Source organism: Lagenorhynchus albirostris, chromosome 6, assembly GCF_949774975.1.
Source record: "Lagenorhynchus albirostris chromosome 6, mLagAlb1.1, whole genome shotgun sequence".
Taxonomy (NCBI): domain Eukaryota; kingdom Metazoa; phylum Chordata; class Mammalia; order Artiodactyla; family Delphinidae; genus Lagenorhynchus; species Lagenorhynchus albirostris.
Window position 1 is genome coordinate 38,263,996 of NC_083100.1, and position 15,902 is coordinate 38,279,897.

General features: G+C 37.9%; 1 protein-coding gene across 2 annotated transcripts in view; it reads left to right on the forward strand.

Annotated features, from left to right (window-relative positions):
* Positions 1 to 15,902, forward strand: part of PGAP1 (post-GPI attachment to proteins inositol deacylase 1) — a 74,519-nt gene that overhangs the window by 5,682 nt on the left and 52,935 nt on the right. For both annotated transcript variants that reach the window (XM_060152398.1, XM_060152399.1), the window contains exons 2-4: positions 6,776 to 6,929; positions 9,441 to 9,616; positions 14,923 to 15,094. In XM_060152398.1, coding sequence (XP_060008381.1) covers positions 6,776 to 6,929; positions 9,441 to 9,616; positions 14,923 to 15,094 — 502 coding nt within the window. The remainder of the gene's footprint in view (positions 1 to 6,775; positions 6,930 to 9,440; positions 9,617 to 14,922; positions 15,095 to 15,902) is intronic.

Here is a 15,902-nt window from a genome sequence, read left to right on the forward strand (position 1 = left end):
AGTTTCATAGGGATTGCATTGAATCTGTAGATTGTTTTGGGTAGTAGAGTCATTTTCACAATGTTGATTCTTCCTATCCAAGAACATGGTATATCTCTCCATCTATTTGTATCATCTTTAATTTCTTTCATCAGTGTCTTATAAATTTCTGCATACAGGTCTTTTGTCTCCTTAGGTAGGTTTATTCCTAGATATTTTATTCTTTTTGTTGCAGTGGTAAATGGGAGTGTTTTCTTGATTTCACTTTCAGATTTTTCATCATTAATGTATAGGAATGCCAGAGATTTCTGTGCATTAATTTTGTATCCTGCTACTTTACCAAATTCATTGATTAGCTCTAGTAGTTTTGTGGTAGCATCTTTAGGATTCTCTATGTATAGTATCATGTCATCTGCAAACAGTGACAGCTTTACTTCTTCTTTTCCCATTTGCATTCCTTTTATTTCCTTTTCTTCTCTGAATGCTGTGGCTAAAATTTCCAAAACTATGTTAAATAAGAGTGGTGAGAGTGGGCAACCTTGTCTTGTCCCTGATCTTAGTGGAAATGCTTGCAGTTTTTCACCATTGAGGATGTTGTTGGCTGTGGGTTTGTCATACATGGCCTTTATTACGTTGAGGAAAGTTCCCTCTATGCCTACTTTCTGGAGGGTTTTTATCATAAATGGGTGTTGAATTTTGTCGAAAGCTTTATCTGCATCTATTGAGATGACCATGTGGTTTTTCTCCTTCAGATTGTTAATATGTTGTATCACATTGATTGATTTGCATATATTGAAGAATCCTTGCATTCCTGGAATAAACCCCACCTGATCATGGTGTATGATCCTCTTAATGTGCTGTTGGATTGTTTGCTAGTATTTTGTTGAGGATTTTTGCATCTATGTTTATCAGTAATATTGGCCTGTAGTTTTCTTTCTTTGTGACATCCTTGTCTGGTTCTGGTATCAGGGTGATGGTGGCCTCGTAGAATGAGTTTGGGATTGTTCCTCCCTCTGCTATATTTTGGAAGAGTTTGAGAAGGATAGGTGTTAGCTCTTCTCTAAATGTTTGATAGAATTCACCTGTGAATCCATCTGGTCCTGGGCTTTTGTTTTTTGGAAGATTTTTAATCACAGTTTCAATTTCAGTGCTTGTGATTGGTCTGTTCATATTTTCTATTTCTTCCTGATTCAGTCTTGGCATGTTGTGCATTTCTAAGAATTTGTCCATTTCTTCCAGGTTGTCCATTTTATTGGCATAGAGTTGCTTGTAGTAATCTCTCATGATCTTTTGTATTTCTGCAGTGTCAGTTGTTACGTCTCCTTTTTCATTTCTAATTCTATTGATTTGAGTCTTCTCCCTTTTTTTCCTGACGGGTCTGGCTAATGGTTTATCAATTTTGTTTATCTTCTCAAAGAACCAGCTTTTAGTTTTATTGATCTTTCCTATTGTTTCCTTCATTTCTTTTTCACTTATTTCTGATCTGATCTTTATGATTTCTTTCCTTCTGCTAACTTTGGGGTTTTTTTGTTCTTCTTTCTCTAATTGCTTTAGGTGCAAAGTTAGGTTGTTTATTCGAGATGTTTCCTGTTTGTTAAGGTAGGATTGTATTGCTATATACTTCCCTCATAGAACCGCTTTTGCTGCATCCCATAGGTTTTGGGTCGCCGTGTCTCCATTGTCATTTGTTTCTAGGTATTTTTTGATTTCCTCTTTGATATCTTCAATGATCACTTCGTTATTAAGTAGTGTATTGTTTAGCCTCTATGTGTTTGTATTTTTTACAGATCTTTTCCTGTAATTGATATCTAGTCTCATAGCATTGTGGTCAGAAAAGATACTTGATACAATTTCAGTTTTCTTAAATTTACCAAGGCTTGATTTGTGACCCAAGATATGATCTATCCTGGAGAATGTCCCATGAGCACTTGAGAAAAATGTGTATTCTGTTGTTTTTGGATGGAATGTCCTATAAATATCAATTAAGACCATCTTGTTTAATGTATCATTAAAACTTGTGTTTATTTATTTATTTTCATTTTGGATGATCTGTCCATTGGTGAAAGTGGGGTGTTAAAGTCCCCTACTATGAATGTGTTACTGTCGATTTCCCCTTTTATGGCTGTTAGTATTTGCCTTATGTATTGAGGTGCTCCTATGTTGGGTGCATAAATATTTACAATTGTTATATCTTCTTCTTGGATCGATCCGTTTATCATTATGTGTGTCCTTCTTTGTGTCTTCTAATAGTCTTTATTTTAAAGTCTATTTTGTCTGATACGAGAATTGCTACTCCAGCTCTCTTTTGGTTTCCATTTGCATGGAGTATCTTTTTCCATCCCCTCACTTTCAGTCTGTATGTGTCTCTAGGTCTGAAGTGGGTGTCTTGTAGACAGCATATATATGGGTCTTGTTTTTGTATCCATTCAGCCAGTCTGTGTCTTTTGGTGGGAGCATTTAATCCATTTACATTTAAGGTAATTATCGATATATATGTTCCAATTCCCATTTTCTTAATTGTTTTGTTTGTTATTGTAGGTCTTTTCCTTCTCTTGTGCTTCTTGCCTAGAGAAGGTCCTTTAGCATTTGTTGTAAAGCTAGTTTGGTGGTGTTGAACTCTCTCAGCTTTTGCTTGTCTGTAAAGGTTTTAATTTCTCCATCAAATCTCAATGAGATCCTTGCTGGGTAGAGTAATCTTGCGTGTAGGTTTTGCTCCTTCATCACTTTAAATATGTCCTGCCAGTCACTTCTGGCTTGCACAGTTTCTGCTGAAAGATCAGCTGTTAACCTTATGGGGATTCACTTGTGTGTTATTTGTTGTTTTCCCCTTGCTGCTTTTAATATGTTTTCTTTGTATTTAATTTTTGACAGTTTGATTAATATGTGTCTTGGCGTGTTTCTTCTTGGATTTACCCTGTATGGGACTCTCTGTGCTTCCTGGACTTGATTAACTATTTCCTTTCCCATATTAGGGAAGTTTTCAACTATAATCTCTTTAAATATTTTCTGAGTCCCTTTCTTTTTCTCTTCCTGTTCTCAAACCCCTATGATTCGAATGTTGGTGCATTTAATGTTGTCCCAGAGGTCTCTGAGACTGTCCTCAGTTCTTTTCATTCTTTTTTCTTTATTCTGCTCTGCAGTAGTTATTTCCACTATTTTATCTTCCAGGTCACTTATCCGTTCTTCTGCCTCAGTTATTCTGCTATTGATCCCATCTAGAGTATTTTTAATTTCATTTATTGTGTTGTTCATTGTTGCTTGTTTCATCTTTAGTTCTTCTAGGTCCTTGTTAAATGTTTCTTGCATTTTCTCTATTCTACTTCCAAGATTTTGGATCATCTTTACTATCATTATTCTGAATTTTTTTTCAGGCAGACTGCCTATTTCCTCTTCATTTGTTAGATCTGGTGGGTTTTTATCTTGCTCCTTCATCTGCTGTGTGTTTTCCTGTCTTCTCATTTTGCTTATCTTACTGTGTTTGGGGTCTCCTTTTTGCAGGCTGCAGGTTCGTAGTTCCCGTTGTTTTTTGTGTCTGTCCCCAGTAGCTAAAGTTGGTTCAGTGGGTTGTGTAGGCTTCCTGGTGGAGGGGACTAGTGCCTGTGTTCTGGTGGATGAAGCTGGATCTTGTCTTTCAGGTGGGCAGGTCCACGTCTGGTGGTGTGTTTTGGGGTGTCTGTGGACTTATTATGATTTTAGGCAGCCTCTTTGCTAATGGGTGGGGTTGTGTTCCTGTCTTGCTAGTTTTTTGGCATAGGGTATCCAGCACTGTAGCTTGCTGGTCGTTGAGTGGAGCTGGGTGTTGGTGTTGAGATGGAGATCCTTGGGAGATTTTTGCCGTTTGATATTATGTGGAGCTGGGAGGACTCTTGTGGACCAGTGCCCTGAAGTTGGCTCTCCCACCTCAGAGGCACAGCACTGGCTTCTGGCTGCAGCACCAATATCCTTTCATCCACACGGCTCAGAATAAAAGGGAGAAAAAGTAGAAAGAGAGGAAGGGAGGAAGGAAGAAGATAAAATAAAATAAGATAAAAGAAAATAAAGTGATTAAAATAAAAAATAATTATTTAGAAAAAAATTTTTTAAGAAGTAAAAAAAAAAACTGAAAAGAACGGACAGATAGAACCCTAGGACAAATGGTGAACGCAAAGCTATACAGACAGAATCTCACACAGAAGCATACACATACACACTCACAAAGGAGCCGCTGATTCGGGGGCTCTGGCTCACTCAGGCCGGGGGCAGGGAGGGGTACGGATGTGGGGCGAGCCTGCGGTGGCAGAGGCCGCCATGACGTTGCACCAGCCTGAGGCGCGCTGTGCGTTCTCCCGGGGAAGTTGTCCCTGGAGGGACCCTGGCAGTGGCGGGCTGCACATGCTCCCCAGAAGGGAGGTGTGGATAGTGACCTGTGCTCGCACACAGGCTTCTTGGTGGCGGCAGCAGCAGCCTTAGTGTCTCATGCCCGTCTCTGGGGTCCGCGCTGTTAGCCGCGGCTCGCGCCCGTCTCTGGAGCTCCTGTAAGCAGCGCTCTTAATCCCCTCTCCTTGCGCACCAGGAAACAGAGGGAAGAAAAAGTCTCTTGCCTCTTCTGCAGGTACAGACTTTTTCCCGGACTCCCTCCCGGCTAGCCATGGTGCACTAACCCCTTCAGGCTGTGTTCACGCCGCCAGTCCTCTCCCTGCGCTCAGACCAAAGCCCGAGCCTCAGCTCCCAGCCCTGCCCACCCTAGCGGGTGAGTCGACAAGCCTCTCGGGCTGGTGAGTGCTGGTCGGCACGGATCCTTTGTGCGGGAATCTCTCCGCTTTGCCCTCCGCACCCCTGTTGCTGTGCTCTCTTCCGCGGCACCGAAGCTTCCCCCCTCTGCCACCCGCAGTCTCCGCCCTCGAAGGGGCTTCCTAGTGTGTGGAAACCTTTCCTCCTTCACAGCTCCCTCCCACTGGTGCAGGTCCCACCCCTCTTCTTTTGTCTCTGTTTATTCTTTTTTCTTTTGCCCTACCCAGGTAAAGAAAAAGTGGGGAGTTTCTTGCCTTTTGGGAGGTCTGAGGTCTTCTGCCAGCGTTCAGTAGGTGTTCTGTAGGAGTTGTTCCACGTGTAGATGTATTTCTGATGTATCTGTGGGGATGAAGGTGATCTCCGCATCTTACTCTTCCGCCATCTTCCCCGCCATCTGATGCCTTCATATTTTTAAATGTACAGTGTCTCACTATGAAATTGCCTTTATAATAGTAGGTTATGAAATATATCAAGTAATATTCTTTTGCTTGTTTTTCTGTCTCCAGAGAATTAAATATTTCTTTTTCTATATATTTGATAGTTCCTGTTCTTCTGAGTTAATTTTCAAGTAGTTCAAAACTTTTTTAGTTACTGTCCTAAAAAGAATAGTGATGTAATACGCATGTACTGCTATATCAAATGGTGTACTAAATTGAGAGGAGTTAAGATAACTGTTCCCTTTTTCTCTCATCTTTTCTTTTTGCTTAATTTATACCTAAAGAAACAAAATATTACATCATTTTTATTTTTTGATTATTTACTATGCATAATTAATATTGGGACTAATTTGAGTCGAAGTCCATGTACACATATAAAGCAAATAGTGGGGTTGGTATGTCTGTATTTTGAATATTTGAGGAGATAAAGTTGCTAGTATCTTAAACAATAAGGTCACAATCTCTAAAGATGTTTTCATGGTGTTAGTGGCACAGATTGTTTATGGTACTATCCTCAAAGGAATATTCAGGAATTTGCATGAATGATCAGAATTATGCTTTTTCTAGAACAGTGATTTTTTTCAGTAGTCATTATCCATTTACAATTTTCAAAATTCATTCAGTAGTTAAAATTTTTACCAAGCACGTGTACATTACTGCTAGATCATTAAATCTATTGCTGTGTACTTAAATAAAATCTACTGTTCAATGTAACTGGTTTCATTTTTAACAGTCTCCATCCCTTCGGGGGAAAAAAGGAGAAGAAGAACTTATACTTTACTCCCACTTTTATAGATACCTACCTTTTGGGGATGACATTAAGACTTCGTTTGTATTTTGCTGAAAGAAATGTTATGTGAATTACTGCCTCATTTGGTGTACAGTAATATGAATTGCAGAGTAGTTTTAGGCTTGCTGATAAACCATGCACCAAGTCCATGAAAACTGAAACAGATGCTAATTCACTGGAATGTTCATGGTGAGAAGAGTGTACATGTCTCAACCAAGACATGGCTGTAAGGTTCAGATTAATTTGTTAAGCACATTGTAGGTCAAGCATATTAAGTTGAAAGGTCAGAAAGCTGCATTATAAAACAAACTTACTTTCCTTTGAATGATGTAGCAGCTTGGAGTATATAGTTAGGCCTGAGTGAAAGGAGAGAGACATTACAAAACAGTTTAAAATAGCAAAAAAGAATTCATTTGATAATGGAAAGCTTTTATCATTTCTAAGTATAATTGATAACTGATACTAAATTAAATGCATTTTCAGTTATGTTAACATGGAACTTGCTGACATAAACCAGTGTTTTTCTCTTGCCAGTAGCTATTCTGAGTAATTTGTATTTATTAGAATTTCAAGTAGTCCCATTTTATGCTTTCTTGAAGACTACATGGTTTAAAGCTCATATAACTCAAGACTGAGTCTTCATATGTGTAAACTAAAAGTAGAACTTGTGCATTAAGTGTAGTTTTATCATCAGTAATATTTTTATATTGTACTATTTCAAATTCAGAATTGGGTACTGTGAGACTGAATTGTATTAGTAAAACTGATTAAAGTGAAGTTGCTTTTTTTTTTTCTATAGAAAATAGAACTTCCAAAGAAACTGGCAAAACGCTATCCTGCATATGAATTATATCTTTATGGAGAAGGATCCTATGCTGAAGAACACAAAGTTCTCCCTTTAACGGGTATTCCTGTTCTCTTTCTTCCCGGTAATGCTGGAAGTTATAAGCAAGGTAAGTCTCAAAAGTAAATTTTGAAAGCTGTGAAATTCAATTGAAGAATTTATCAGACATGTACTCTGTGTTAGGTATTAACGCTAGGTATACTGGGAGACACAAATATATGACATTTTGTCTGAGAGAAGTACATGTGAGAAGTACACAAAAAAGAATAGCTGCAAGCCACTTTGCAAAGAGTAAGTAGGAGAAGATAAGATGGAGTGGAATGATAAATAGATGACATAGGGATTCAGGAATCAGCAGAAGAAAGAGGTTTGTGTTAGAAGTGGAGGGTACAGAAAACAGAACCTAAAGCATTGATTAGAGAAGTAAGTCAGTGGTTTATGTTATTGCTGAACAAGAGAGGAGACTGGTTTCTTTGTTTTGGAGCTATTTAAATTAGGTCTAGAAATACTGAGGGAAACACAGAAAGGTGGGGGTAGGGAAGTTATATGTACAGATTCCAAATTGAAATATAGCAGTTATTTTTGGCCTAACAGTCAGGCAATTTAGAAGTAATTTCAGCTAAAACCTGCTCTTTTTTTTGTTGTTATTAAATGGTGTATTCTTTTGTATAATGAGAATAGAATTATTTCAACATTTAGTATAATTACTTACATGTTTATCTATTTAGCTAGCAAATATTTATGGGGTACCTACCATGAGCCAGGCAGTATTCTAGATATTCTAGATATTAGTATGCCAGTAATATTAAAAGTTAGAAAGAAAAATAAACCAGAGTAAGGGATAAAGGATAAACAGGGTCAGGAGGTGGCTAGTTTAGATGAAGTGGCCAGGGAAGGCCAGTATGAGGAGATGACATTTTGAGTGGAGGCTTGAATGTAGCAAGGGACTGAGGTATGTGACTATTTGGGGAAGATCCGGAGGCAGGAACGTGCTTGGTGCGTTCAAGGCCACTGAGACTAGAGAAAGTGAAAAGAGATGAGGATGGAAAAGTAGCCATAGGCTATGTCATAAAAGCTGTGGAAGAGACTTAGAATTTTGATCTAAGTGTGATGAGAAACTATTGGAGGGTTTGGGTAGGAAATGATATACTCTGATTTTTTAATTTAATCTTTGTGTTTGAAATATAACACATATACAGAGAAATGTATAGAATATGGCTATTAGGTTAAAAATGATTATAAAGTGAGTACCCATGGAACCAAAACCCAAGTCAAGAAGAAGGTCGCCAGCACCCTGGAAGCCTCCTGTGTGACCCTTCCTGATTAAAACTCCCTCCCTTCCTAACTTTAAGGTAGTCATTTTCTTGACTTTCTTTATAGTTTTAGCATCTAAGTATGCATCTCTAATATAGTCTACTTGTTTGGGGCTATTTTTAAATGTCGCACTATAAATATAATCACTCAGTACGCATTGTTCTGTGTCTGGCTTCGTCCACTTAACATCGGGTTTTTGTTTTTTTATCTAGTAAAAATAACTTTTACTGTTTTTATTATCATCTTAGATTTTTTTAAATTGAAGTATATTTGATTTACAATGTGTTAGTTTCAGTTGCACAGCAAAGTGATTCAGTTCTATATATATCTATCTATCTACCTATATATATATATATATATATATATGCACGCATATGTATATTAGTGCATTCTAGGAATTAGAAGGAGAAGAGGAATGAGGAGTAACTGTTAATGAGTACAGGGTTTTCTTTCTGGGGTGATTAAAAAATGTCTAAAGTTAGATTGCAGAAATGGTTGACTATACAAAATATCATTGAATTGTAAACTTTACACAATGAGTTGTATAGTACATGAGTTATATATGTTAAAAAAAAAAGGAATGCCAAACAGCTATTTTGTTTGCTAAACCCAAAACCTAGAGAGTACAAATGCAGGAAATGGGAATTACATTTGAAATTAAGAGACCAGCAACTTAAAAAAAAGTTTTATATATATGTAGACTACTTTATCAAAACCTAAAACAGTGGAAGCAGAGAGACCATTTAGGAAACTGTTAGAGTAGTTCAGGCAGGAGATGATGGTGCTTGGATTAGGAAGGTGGTGGTGGAAATGGTGAGAAGCCTTGATTGGGGATATATTTAGAAGGTAGAGCATGACAAGATTTACTAATGGTTGGATGTCATGTATAAGAAAAAGAGACAAATTATGCATGAGTATTTACACCACTGTGATGAGCTGTAATGAGCAGACGTTTCTTGTAGGAATTTTCTCATTCTTAAAATCCTGAAGTGTGACAAAATTCCTATTTCTTATTCTTCAAGGAATCCTTCCTTCCCTTTTAGCTATTGTTGCCCCTACTGAAGGGGAAGCAGGTAGAGAATGAATGAACCATTCACGTTATACTTAACTTAAAAAATTTACAGGACAAGACACACAATTGCTAAGTTGGTTTGTTTTTCTAAATTGCTATTGTTAAGGATGTCACCCTGAAATAGGTTGTATTCAGAATCTGGGATAAAGTTATTTGTTAAGAGACTTTGAAGCAAGAATAGATGAAACTTTAAAAATTTTTGTTTAATGTGCACTTCACCTTTTTCCTCTGCAGTTCGTTCTATTGGCTCTATTGCACTTAGAAAAGCTGAAGACATTGACTTCAAGTACCACTTTGACTTCTTTAGTGTGAATTTCAATGAAGAACTGGTGGCACTATACGGTGGAAGTCTTCAGAAGCAGACCAAGTTTGTGCATGAATGCATTAAGACAATTCTCAAGCTCTATAAGGTACGAGATAATCATACAAATAAATAGTGATCAACCTATTGGGTTTTTTTTTTTTTTTTTGGTTAAAGGGACTCAGCATATTTTAAATTATTCATTTGTTTGTATGGAAGTTGAAGCAAAGGTGGCACAAAGGTATTTGTGTGTGGGACTCTGTCGTTTTGAACTCAGTGGTGGGTTTTGAAGTTCAAATTCAATTTACAAGAAATCTTTCTTGTGAAGTTTGGAAAAAAAATTTTTTTTACTTTATGTATGAATTAGGAGTGCAGTGCATTTCCTAAAGCCATTAGTATGGATTTCTGCTTCTAGTTTTGGCTAAATAAGTGGTACTAGAGTAGACTACTTCCATATGTAAACAACTATAAAACTAGCCAAGGTATCTGAAGCACATGTTTTCAGGTGTTGGACAACCAAGTGGTAAAGGACTGTGACCACTGAAAGAGGGGAAACATGTGAGGTGAGCTCCGTGAGTGCCCGGCTTTCTGCCTGGAAGCATTTTCCAGACCATGGGGTAAATTTTTAGAGGTCAAGAACAGCAAATTGATATCACTAAGCTGAAGAAGGCAGAGATTGGAATTTGGGACCACTGAAATGGCTAGATTTGTGGTCAGGTAGGAGAAAGAAGAGAACTAGGCAGAGACGGGAGCTCTAGAAATTTGAATCCTTCAGTCTTTGAGTGCTGTGCTACGTATGCACAGGGCAAGAGGCTGCAAGGCAGTAGCATACCAAGGAGGAAGTGGTGGGGTATGTCTGCTTCAGGTGCAAGGAATAAGGGGGAATATGTGTCCCTAGAGAAATTTAAAAGAGCAGTACAACAGACTCAAATTCATCTGTGCCAGCAATTCTAAACAGCGTCAGGGATAATTCTACTACCGACTAGGATAAGTCATTTCCTCCCTTGGTATACCATTGTGCAAGTCCTGGCAAAAACAGCTCGTGGGGAATTGTGGGTTGAATTGAGATTTGAGAGGCCACTTGGTGCCCAGGAGTTCTGACCAGCTAGTTAGAAAGCCTTATCTGAACATTGGGCATTCATTTGAGACCCAAGAAAGGACACGATTTAGGAATAGAGCTACTCTAGCCCTAAAGTAAGAGCTACTGTAGGATCCACCTTAACAATGCTTCCATATAAGCCTCAAAAACATCAGAGTTAAGGATTTAGAATAAAAGATGCAAACAACAAGGGAACAGATGAGGGAGCTCAGTAGAGACATGGAAACTATTAAAAAAGAAAAAGGACAGAGACTTCCGTGGTGGCGCAGTCGTTTGGAGTCTGCCTGCCAATGCAGGGGACATGGGTTCAAGCCCTGGTCAGGGAAGATCCCACATGTCACGGAGCAACTAAGCCCGTGTGCCACTACCGCTGAAGCCTGTGCCCCTAGAGCCCATGCTCCGCAATGAGAAGCCCACACGCCGCAACGAAGAGTAGCCCTGCTTGCCACAACTAGAAAAGGCCTGCGTGCAGCAACGAAGACCCAACGCAGCCATAAATAAATAAATAACGAATAAAAAAGAAAAATTGAGAACTGAAACAATAAAACAGAAATGAAAAATTCAGTACATAGGCTTTAAGCAGGTTGAACACCACAGAACAAGAGATCATTGAATTTGAAGACAGGACAGTTAAAAACTATCCAAAATATGAAGCACAGAGGATAAAAGGATGGAAAGGACAGAGCCTCAGGAATCTGTGGGACAATACTAAGTAGGCTAACACATACATAACTGGAACCCCAGAAGAAGAAGAGAGAGAAATATAAGAGGAAAAAATATTCAAAGAACTTGGGCGTCCCTGGTGGCGCAGTGGTTGAGAGTCTGCCTGCCAATGCAGGGGACACGGGTTCGAGCCCTGGTCTAGGAAGATCCCACGTGCCGGGGAGCAACTGGGCCCGTGAGCCACAACCACTGAGCCTGCGCGTCTGGAGCCTGTGCTCCGCAGCAGGAGAGGCCGTGACAGTGAGAGGCCCGCGCACCGCGATGAAGAGTGGCCCCCGCTTGCCGCAACTAGAGAAAGCCCTCGCACAGAAACGAAGACCCAACACAGCCAAAAATAAATAAATAAATTTATTAAAAAAGAAAGATAATATTCAAAGAACTAAAGGCCCCAAATTTACAATTCTGATTAAAATTTTCAACCAACAGATCAAGAAGGTCAATGAATGTCAAGCAGGATAAACACAGACTCACACCCAAGTTTATCCTAGTCAAATTGTTCAAAACCAAAATAAAGAGAAAATCTTAAAAGCAGCCAGAGAAAAAAAGGCTCTTTACCTACAGGTAAAACAATAAAAATTATTGCTGGTCTCCATCGGAAATAATGAAAGCCCAAAACAATAGAACAGCATCTTAAAGGTTTTTGGAGGATGATGGGGTGGGAGGGGACTCTCAACTTAAAACTGTATATCTAGCAAAAATGAGGACAAAATAAAGACATTGTCAGAGTAACAAAAACTGGCAGTTTTGTGATTAGTAGAAGGAAAGAGGGAAATAAAAAATTCCCGTTAGGTGAACGGCACAGTAATAATTGCTACAGACAAGATTCATCATGGGTGCTAAAATCAATAGGTGAAGGTTTGAGGAGGAAAAGGATATTCACATGGTTTCACAGTATCTTTTCTAAAATATTTATTACCTACAAAGGGAAAGAACTTCACAATAAGAAACCTGGTAGACATCATCTTAACCAAGATTAACATTACCAGTAATAAGACATATTGATATCATGAATCTCCTGACACGCTGCACCATAGTTTCTGTGGCATTATTGTCAAAAATGCATAACCTCATTCTAATCATGGGAAAACTTCAGACAAACCGAAATCGAGAGACATGCTATAAAATAACTAACCAGTACTCTTCAGAAGCATCAAGGTCATAAAAAATGAGGAAAGACTGAAGAACTGTCACAGATTAGAGGAGATTAAGGAGAAATAACAATAAATGCAAGGTGGGATGCTGGATGGAACCCTGAAATAGAAAAAGTACATTAGTGAGAAAACTGGTAAAACTTAGATTAGGTCTGCAGTCAATTCTGTTGCTGCACCAATGTTAATTTCTTGTTTTTGATAATTGTAGTAGGGTTATATTAACTGTTAACATTGCGGAAAACTGGGTGAGAGGTATATGGGAACTCTCTGTGCTATTTTTCCAACTTTTCTCTAATTGGTTCATAATTAAAAGGTTAAAAAGTTTATTTTCAGTAATGAATTCCTTATGAGGTTTATAATTTATTTAGAAGGAAAATATATACTAATGGTGAAAAGGATGGGAAGAGGAGTAAATAGAATTATTCCACTGCCGTAAGAAGTATAATATTAATTCTGGTAGATAAGTTAAGGCTGTATATTGTAATTTCTAGAGTAACAACAACAAAAAAGCAAATGCAGCTGAAGAGCAAATGGAGGAGAAATACAGGTATACCTCAGAGATATTGCGGGTTCGGTTCCAGACTGCTGCAATAAAGCAGATAAGACCTAAATATAAGGCCAGACACTATAAAACTCTTAGAGGAAAACATAGGAAGAACACTCTTTGACATAAATCACAGCAAGATCCTTTTTGACCCACCTTCTAGAGAAATGGAAATTTAAAAAATGAACAAGTGGGACTTAATGAAACTTAAAAGCTTTTGCACAGCAAAAGAAACCATAAACAAGACAAAAAGACAACCCTCAGAATGGGAGAAGATATTTGTAAACGAAGCAACTGACAAAGGATTAATCTCCAAAATATACAAGCAGCTCATGCAGCTCAATATCAAAAAAACAAACAACCCAATCCAAAAATGGGCAGAACACCTAAATAGACATTTCTTCAAAGAAGACATACAGATGGACAACAAACACATGAAAGGATCTCGGCATCACTAATCATTAGAGAAATGCAAATCAAAACTACAATGAGGTATCATCTCACACCGGTCAGAATGGCCATCATCAAAAAATCTAGAAATAGTAAATGCTGGAGAGGGTGTGGAGAAAAGGGAACACTCTTGCACTGCTGGTGGGAATGTGAATTGGTACAGCCACTATGGAGAACAGTATGAAGGTTCCTTAAAAAACTAAAAATAGAACTACCATATGACCCAGCAATCCCACTACTGGGCGTATACCCTGAGAAAACCATAATTCAAAAAGAGTCATGTACCAAAATGTTCATTGCAGCTCTATTTACAATAGCCCAGAGATGGAAACAAGCTAAGTGCCCAACATCGGATGAATGGATAAAGAAGATGTGGCACATATATACAATGGAATATTACTCAGCCGTAAAAAGAAACAAAATTGAGCTATTTGTAGTGAGGTGGATAGACCTAGAGTCTGTCATACAGAGTGAAATAAGTCAGAAAGAGAAAGACAAATACCGTATGCTAACACATATATATGGAATTTAAGAAAAAAAAATGTCATGAAGAACCTAGGGGTAAGACAGGAATAAAGACACAGACCTACTGGAGAACGGACTTGAGGATATGGGGAGGGGGAAGGGTGAGCTGTGACAAAGCGAGAGAGAGGCATGGATATATATACACTACCAAACGTAAGGTAGATAGCTAGTGGCAAGCAGCCGCATAGCACAGGGAGATCAGCTCAGTGCTTTGTGACCGCCTGGAGGGGTGGGATAGGGAGGGTGGGAGGGAGGGAGACGCAAGAGGGGAGAGATATGGGAACATATGTATATGTATAACTGATTCACTTTGTTATAAAGCAGAAACTAACACACCATTGTAAAGCAATTATACCCCAATAAAGATGTTAAAAAAAAACAAACTTATTTAAAAAATAAAATATGTAATTGTCAGTGAATAGATGTTGTGGAATGCTGGCTTCCTTTTAAACCCAGGCACACAATAGAGAAATAATTTGATGAGATAGGATATATCAATATGATGAGGTAGTATATTGCTGTGGCAGTTGTAACTGTTCTGGCTTTTTTGTGCTATTTCCAGTTTCAAATAAATGATTTGACTTTATATATCCTATGAAATCTAATATTCTGGTATACACCAAATATAATTACACCTCTTACATACAATATAACAAATGGTAAAAACATGATTTGCTAGACCAAGTGTTCTGATTTTGGTTCAGAAAACCAAAGCCTAGCTGTTAAAAATGTTTGCAAAACACAAAATATGTATACACTAATTACAAATATATGAAAATGTATGTCTGTATCTTATTATGGGAAGTTATATAAATAGTTTAATTTTCTTTTTTCTATGAAATTGCTCATATGTAGAGAGAAGTATTTAGTATATTTATTATAATATTAATCCTTAATCATGCCTTGGTGATTTTTTTAAATAGGGTCAAGAATTTGCTCCAAAAAGTGTGGCGATAATTGGTCATTCTATGGGTGGCCTTGTTGCAAGAGCATTGCTTACGTTGAAAAATTTTAAGCAGGATCTGATCAATCTTCTTATTACACAAGCAACACCTCATGTTGCTCCTGTGATGCCATTAGATCGTTTCATTACAGGTGAGTACTGTTACATAAACACTAACTGACCTCCCCATTGTTGTTTAGGATTAAACAGATCCTTGCAGCTACTACTCCCTTTAGAGTATACTACAGGTTTATCCATGTGTGAAGCAGCTTAGGTTTAAATCAGCACCTCCAATTCTGAGCATCTCTTTTTGTGACTTTCAACTTAGGCTCATAACTGAAACTGCTGTTAATTTTCTCTGCCTTTTGCATCTTAACATGGAAAACATGTGTCTTATAACCCCTAGGCACTTGAGCTTCATTTTAGTTATTCTTGAGGATGACTCTTGGTCTCTTAAAGTGTGTTTATACTTCCTTTTTTTGTTAACTCCTCTGGGTACTTCATTCAAAATAACCTTATATTTAACTAAAATAGTAGAAATGCCTTGTTTTTATTTTAATAAATAGGTCTGCTAACACTTTATATGATGAGGTAAGGTAGGATTGCTAATCTTTATAGAGCTCTTATTATATTTTGGATATTGTGGTAAGAACTTTACATGCTTATTGTATCATTTGATCCTTATGGCAGTTCTTTGAGGTAGGTACCATTGTTATTGCCATGTCCATGGACAGAAAAAAGAGGCCAAGATAAAATTCTTGCCCAAAGTCACATGGCAAGAAAATAGTGGAGCTGGTATTTGACTCCAGCAAGCTTGTTTCTGGGCCTGTGCTTTTAACATTTACGTATGCTGCCTCTGAATTGAGTTCCATTACAATAACAGAGGAAATAAAATTATGGATAATACTGTAATGTTGCAGGGAATTTTGAGTGAACAGTAGGTGTTTATGATTGTTGTCA